Source organism: Ursus arctos, unplaced genomic scaffold (assembly GCF_023065955.2).
Source record: "Ursus arctos isolate Adak ecotype North America unplaced genomic scaffold, UrsArc2.0 scaffold_19, whole genome shotgun sequence".
Classification (NCBI taxonomy): domain Eukaryota; kingdom Metazoa; phylum Chordata; class Mammalia; order Carnivora; family Ursidae; genus Ursus; species Ursus arctos.
Genome location: NW_026622863.1, coordinates 5,535,399 through 5,542,896, shown reverse-complemented (window position 1 = coordinate 5,542,896; position 7,498 = coordinate 5,535,399). Strand labels below are relative to the sequence as shown.

Genomic DNA, 7,498 nt, shown 5'->3' with positions numbered 1-7,498 from the left:
AAGGACAATAATGAGAAAACTAGCTTCGTCTTCAAGGCCTGATGCTTGTCTCGATTTTACTGTTTTGTGTGTTTTCACCTTGTGGAACTCAATAAATATTTGCTCAGTGAGTGAGTAAGTGTAAGGTCAGACCCTGTACACAGGAGTCAAAGAAATCGTATTTCCTGGAAAACCTAGTGGAATGAAGTGCAGGTTCCCACAGTCGCCTCTTCCAGCTCCATTTCGTTTAGTCATAAGGGATCTGAGGAGCTTTAGCCCAAGGTCTTCCTTCAAGGCAGTAAGTGGATACATTTTCCCTATGACAAGACTGCACAGCCCGTCACGACCAGGGTCTTGGCCTTCTGTGGGACTCAGCCCACAAGGTGTTGCCGTAACCTCTGCCATCACCCGTCCTCCTCAGCTCTGACAGGTCATGGCCCGGCTGAAGTGTAAAGGGGTGGCTTCTGGAGTTTGGCTGGTTTATAATCTTGGCTGTGCTGGGTTAAATTGGGCAAGTTAGTTGACTTCTTGGTGACTCTGTTTCCTCAAACGTAAAATGAGAGTAACAATATTTCCTGTCTCATAGGATTTTTTTGAAGATTGAATAAAATAAAGCAGGTATGTAATACACAACATGATGACTATAGCTAAGACCACCGATCTATAGAAAAGAGACCAAATCCTCTCACCACAAGGAGAAAACATTTTTTTTCCTTTCTTCTTTTCTTCTTTCTTTTATTTTTATTGTATCTATCTTTGAAGATGGATGTTAGCTGGACCTACTGTGGTAATCATTTCACAATATATGTAAATCAAATGGTCACGCTGGATGCCTTAAACTTATGGGGTAATGTAGGTCAATTATTTCTCAATAAAACTGGAAGAAAAGAAAGTATAGGTAAAGCATGCAGGAGGGTGTCTTGCACACAATACTCAATACATGGTGGTTGTTATTATTGGAGATTACAGTTGCCTTTGATTAATAATTATGGATAAAGCCTACTTTTACTAAATTTGATGTGACATTCTTTGAAAATATTGTGTGTGCGCATACATAGCAAATGAGAGAGAGGTGGAGGGGATGTTGAGAGAGACTGAGGCTGATTTTTAGTGATGAAAAGTTCACAGCCACCTAGACCAATACACTATTACAACTGAGGAGGACCTTCTGACAGGTGAAGTGACTTGCTTAAGGTAATACCACTAGTAATGGCAGAAACAAGTCTGAATACTATGTTTTTTGATCCCCAATTCACTGCCTCTTATTCGAATACCCATTTCCAGGCATGGCTTGGTAGCGTTTCAGAAATCATCCCAAATTACTTTCCAGTTCAATTTTGTCCACGTTAGTCGCAGTCAACGAAAAACCAAGAGCTTGGACGAGAACAGCGGTCAGCCCGCCCAGTAGGTGGCGCAAGGGCGCTGTTACTGGGGTTAGAGGGGGCTGGAGGGGGCGGAGCTCGTTCGGAAACGAAGCAACGTACGCCTTTCTTTAATTGGCCGGAGAGCCTCGGCCACCATCCAATCAGAAGTGCCTGCGTCACCTTGTTCCCCGGCTAGGCGGCTGCCCGCGGAAATTTGAAATGGCTGACGGATTGCTGGCGGGTGGCGGGCTGGGGTCGCAGACTATGACTCCGCAGCCGGAGCGCACGGGCTGGGCGGTCGAGGAGGAGCCAGAGCCTCTGGAAAAAGGTGAGCACCCGTCTTGTCGGGCCCGAGGAGCCAGCCGCCTCCTGACAGCGGACCATGTCCGCGGTGGCTTGGGACGTCGGGACCCTCCGAGGGCGCCTGGGTCTTAACAGGCCTTCCGGACCCGGCGGGCCAGGGTGGCGGCGGTGACAGCGAGAGGCTCCGACCCCTTCTCAGAACGTCAACGTCGGGAGGTACCCGGGGCATCTCCCCTTCTCGCCCCCCTCTGGCTTCAGCTTCCTTGAGACTGGAGGAGGTTGGGCCGGCTCAGGGATTTCCAACCTGGATGTCTGGGTGGGCTTCTGGGGATTTTTTTGAGCGTTCATCTGTGCAGAGACGTCTCCTCTTTCTCATCTCAATCTCAGAACAGACCATGAGCCCTTTCCCAAAAGAGAAGAAACGTGAACCCTTGGTCTCAGTAGCTGCCCTGAGCACGGAGAGTCGGTGACACGCCCAAAGTTAGGGGAGCCAGGATGGGACCGAGTCTAAGAATAGAGCCCTAGTGTAATTTTCAGTCCTGTCTACCTCTTTTTGGAGATTCCGTTATGACTTTTTTCCTGATATTTTAAGCTGTTCAGACTTTTCCTTTAACATTTGCAGCTGGATTATGTAGTGCCAGCAAAGGGAGATTGTGTAGTTCTGGCAAAGGGAGAAAACATACGTGTGACTTAATTCCACTCTAAACCCTCTTGTAAACTGGCAAAAATTTGGCCTTAGTTCTCCAGAGCCAGGGGTCCCACAGCATGTTGAAGATGAATTGAAATAATGTGTGAAAAGTAGTACGTTCAAAGTGGCTGTAAAGAATTGTGCCGAAGTAAGGTACTCTTTGCTTTTTTATATTGTGTTAAAATACACATAAAGTTTACCATCTTAACCATTTTAAACTGTCTAGTTCAGGGTATTAAATGTATTCACATTGTTGTGCAGCTGTCACCACCATCCATCCCCCTAACTCTTTCATCTTGTAGACTGAAACTCTGTACCTATTAGACAATAACTCCCCATCCTCCCCTCTCCCAGCCCCTGGCTACCAGCATTATACGTTCTGTCTCTGTGACTTTGACTACTCTAAGTACCTCATCTCAGTGAATTTTTACAGTATTTGTCTTCCTGTGACTGGCTTATTTCATTTAGCGTCATGTCCTCAGGGTTCATCCATGATGTAGCAGGTGTCAGCATTTCCTTCCTTTTTAAGGTTGAATAATAATATTCCTTTGCATGTAGATATCACCTTTTGCTTATCCATTCATCCGTTTTTGGACACGTGGGTTGCTCCCACCTTGTAGCTATATGTAAATAATGCTGCTATGAACACGGGTGTACAAATATCTTTTGGAGATCCTGCTTTCAGTTCTTTTGGATATATACTCAGAAGTGGAATTGCTGGGTCATATGGCAATTCTACTTTTAAATTTTTGAGGGACCACCGTACTGTTCTCCATAGCCCTGTACCATTTTCCATGCCCATGGCCGTGTACAAGAGTTCCTGTTTTTCCACATCCTCACCAACACTTGTTTCCTCGATAGTTTTTCTTGTTGTTTTTGATAATAGCTATCCTAATGGGTGTGAGGAGAAGGTATTATTTCTTTAATAAACATTTATATATACTATTTGATGGGTACTGTTGTGATTAACAGGTCATTTATTTAATTAATATAATTGAAATAGTCATGCTATTTTCATCTTCCCTCCATAGAAGAGGAAACTGAGGCACAGAGAGATTGCCACACAGCTAGTGAGGTATCGATGTCGTCTGAGGCTCATATGTGTTGGCTTTTGTGAGCAGTAGGCTTGAGTACGCTGTGGGTCATTTGTGGGGTCAAGTGTTCTGGTGGCCTGAATAGAGACAAAGAAGTCAAAGGAAGGAGAAATAGGAGGGGCAGGGGGCAGTGGGGTGGGGTGTGGTGGAGAGAAAGATTGCTGTTAATAACAGTCTCAGATATCCTCCCTGAAACAACCTGTGGAAACTATTTTGCCAGCTTAAATTCTACCCTCGGCATTGTTTATTTACTAGTTGTTTTGTCTATTAAAAACATTGTATTATACAGAATTAGATATGCCACTGACCAAATCATGCCTTATGAAACATAATTGCATACAGCCCAAACCTAATGTGATTAGCATTTTCTAATCCTTTCTTTAGACACAGTCACTGAATTTAGTGAGGAGGAACCTTTAGCAAAGTAGCTTTAGCGAACTAAACCTTATGCATTATTAAGAATCTCTCATCCCTGTTTATTGAGGGGCCATTGACAGACTGATATTGCAGAAAATAAAGGGAGGCTTCAGCTCATTTGTGAAGGAATATAGGAAACCAATTCCTAACTATTTTATTTTTAAAAAAAGATTATTTATTTATTCATTTGACAGAGAGAGAGAGAGAGACAGCCAGCGAGAGAGGGAACACAAGCAGGGGGAGTGGGAGAGGAAGAAGCAGGCTCCCAGCGGAGGACCCTGATGTGGGGCTTGATCCCAGAACGCTGGGATCACGCCCTGAGCCAAAGGCAGACGCTTAAAGACTGAGCTGCCAGGCGCCCCAATTCCTAACTTTAAAGCAGCTTTATGGAATTGTTTTGGGGAAAAAAACAACTGTAAGATATTTGACCATTGTAAGTTGCTAGCTATAGTAAGAATCATAGCTTTATCCTTTGAAGGAGATCTTTAGTGATTTCCAGTGAATGAAAAAACCCTTTTTCTCTGCCTCCCTGAAAAACTTCACAGAACAACAAAGACCTAACCTGTGAAAGATTTTAGGTTCTTATTGTTTCGAAGTAGAACTTGGATTTTGAGATATTTTCAAGTTTGGAAAACTGATTTCTTCTGACAGTGATAAAGGTAAATAAAGCATCACGCCCCAGTCCTTGTTTGTATTTTGTTTGGAATTTCTAAGCAAGGATATGAAATTAGAAGCAGTCTATAAGCACTGGAAGGGTCCGGGATAGTTAAACCTGCTTATTTTCTTTGTTCTTTTAGGTCTGTTCCAAGATGAAGATTCATGCAGTGATTGTAGCAATCATGATAAGCCAGGTTCTAGTTTATCAAGTTTTGTGCCTGAAGGAAAGACTCATTTCCCAGAAATATTCCAGACAAGTCAACTTTTGTTCTATGAGCGATTCAGAGCTTATCAAGATTACATTTTAGGTGAGTAGTTTTTTGTTTTGTTTTGTTTTTGGGTTTTTTTGCTGCTTTTATCTTTTCAGTTTACAAGTAGATTGTCTGTCTCAGTCTACCAGATTGCTAGTTGGTTCTGAGAAAGGGGGTTTATTAACTTTTCTCTGCATTATGCAGTCTCAATTCTTATTGTGCTTAATTTGTTTGTAGCTGACTGCAAGGCCTCTGAAGTAAGAGAATTCACAGCTGAGTTCTTGGAGAAGGTCCTTGAACCATCTGGATGGCGGGCAGTCTGGCACACTAATGTGTTTGAGGTGCTGGTTGAGGTAAATTTAATTCTGTTGTTAAGACATTTGTCTCTAGCTAAAAGCACTTTCCTTCAGACTGTTACAGCCAAAGTGCTTATTTTTAATTAAAGTTTATGAGCTGATTGAAAATAGCATGTTTTTTCACATCTAATTGTCATGGTGTATGAAGTGCTCCGCAAATTTTAAACGCAGCCAAGGAGGAGCTACCAGGGAATTGAGGTGGTTAAAGTTCCAGTGTCCTTTGACAAGGGGAAACGGATTATAAACCTATGAAGTGGAGGAGGTATTTGAGACCATTTAAAAAATAAAGAGGCCTCATTATGAAGTCAGCGGAGTTTCAATTAATTTTTTTACCTTCTTAGTTGTAGCCCGTTAAGTAGCTCAAACCAAACAGGCATTTTAAAACTGGCCTATTTTTTGCCTAACAAGTTTGTAGATATGTGGTTAATCTCTCGATAATGTGTCCCATTGTCAAAAGTAAAAACAATCTTATTTTTCAACCGACTGGGCCTTTTACACTAAATTTGCACTCTAATTACAGCTGAGAATTTTTCTCGGTGTTTGTTGACTGGACCACAGAAAGCCCTGTTAACCTAAAATGTTAAACCAGGGAGTGAGAATACAAGTTGTTGCTGCAGCTCTCTTAGAAAATGACATCATTTACTGCAGTGATTATGGACGAGGCCGTGGGTTGCAGCTGTTCCTGGTGACTTAAATTTTGTATTATGTTAATATCTTTGGTTGCAGTAAAGGCCTATTAATTTGGTTACGATAGTGTTGTCATCGGCCGTGTTGTCCGTCCACGTCTGACCCCCCCACCTCCACCCTGATCTCTAATAGTTGTCAAGTCATGTCAAAGTCATTGTTTTAGAAGAGAAATGTGTCATTCCTCTGCTTAAAACCTCTAACGCATTGCATTTACCAAAGCCCTGCTGTTGGCTTTGTGGCTTCTCATTGTCTAGAGAACACAAAATCCAAGCTCCTTCCGTTGCTCTTTCCGTCTTTGCCCTTTTCTCTCACCTCCTGTCCTGCTGCCCCTCCCCCACCCATTTCTTTCCTTTGGTTCCAGCAACAAATACTGCCTGTCTGCTGCTCCCGCAGCCAAGCTTTTCTCTGCCACAGGGCCTTTTCACCTTCCTGCTCTTCAGACGGCTGCTTCCCTTTCATCCTGTACATCACAGCTAAGAAGTGACTTCCCCCGGGGCGCCTGGGTGGCACAGCGGTTGAGCGTCTGCCTTCGGCTCAGGGCGTGATCCCGGCGTTATGGGATCGAGCCCCACATCAGGCTCCTCCGCTATGAGCCTGCTTCTTCCTCTCCCACTCCCCCTGCTTGTGTTCCCTCTCTCACTGGCTGTCTCTATCTCTGTCGAATAAATAAATAAAATCTTAAAAAAAAAAAAAAAAAAAAGGAAGTGACTTCCCCCGACCACCCCAGCAAAACCAGGCCACCACCCCTACTGGTTATACCTTGTCACTTGGTCATCACCATCCTGTTTGTCTCCTCAATTACAATGTAAGCTCCATTTGGGTAACAGCCAGGCCCTTCTTGTTTATTTTTTATATTATGGAAGAAGGCTCCCTGTTCCCATTACATGCATAAAAAAAATCAGGCTAGTAGTAGTGTTTTGTATGTATCTTTATTTTGATTTCCATGTAAGTCACATTATTTTAAATTTCAGGTCACAGATGTGGACTTTGCAGCCTTGAAGGCAGTGGTGAGGCTTGCCGACCCATACCTCTGTGAATCTCAAGTGAGCTCTTTTACCTTGGAGTGTATGAATGAGCTCCTTGATCTGAAGGAACATCGGTTGCCCCTGCAGGAGCTGTGGGTGGTGTTTGATGATTCTGGCGCATTTGACCAGACGGCCCTTGCAATTGAGCATGTCAGGTAGGAAGAGAGAAGAGTTGATAAAAATAACCTCGTGGCGAGCAACTTTGGATGAAATGCAGTCATTCTGGTCTGTGTTATATACCCAGATTTAAAACTCATACTGTAACGTTAGTCTTTGCAGTATTTTAAAATATTCAGAGATAGGGGAATCTTTTTTAAATTAAAAAGATTTAAAAAGCATTTAAAATTTTCATTTCGAGATAATTTCAGACTTACGGAAAAGCTGGAAAAAATACAAAGAATTCCTGTATGGCTTTCATTCAGTGTCCCCACATGTTAACAAAAGGTAGAGGATTCTTCATTTGGTTTGCATATGTTGAGAAACTCTTAAAAGTTCTGGATGCTAAGGCTTATGGTTGATGTACTTGAATATGAGGAAAGGAGAGGAAGTGAGGGAGGTGGTACACCATGTCTTGTGCACCAACAAGACACACATTTTTTTTTTTTTTCCCCAAGAATGTATCTGCCCAAAGAAGGTGTCTTCTTAGGTCATTTCCAGGATCCTTAGGGGATATGTTC

At 42.9% G+C, this 7,498-nt stretch overlaps 1 protein-coding gene across 1 annotated transcript in view; it reads left to right on the top strand.

Annotated features, from left to right (window-relative positions):
• Window positions 1–235: 235 nt before the first annotated feature.
• SHCBP1 (SHC binding and spindle associated 1) overlaps window positions 236–7,498 on the top strand; it is a 29,763-nt gene continuing 22,500 nt past the window's right edge. Inside the window, exons 1-4 of the mRNA XM_026494684.4 lie at window positions 236–1,671; window positions 4,643–4,810; window positions 4,991–5,106; window positions 6,768–6,976. Of these exons, the coding sequence (XP_026350469.3) occupies window positions 1,563–1,671; window positions 4,643–4,810; window positions 4,991–5,106; window positions 6,768–6,976 (602 nt within the window). The 5' untranslated portion in view covers window positions 236–1,562. The remainder of the gene's footprint in view (window positions 1,672–4,642; window positions 4,811–4,990; window positions 5,107–6,767; window positions 6,977–7,498) is intronic.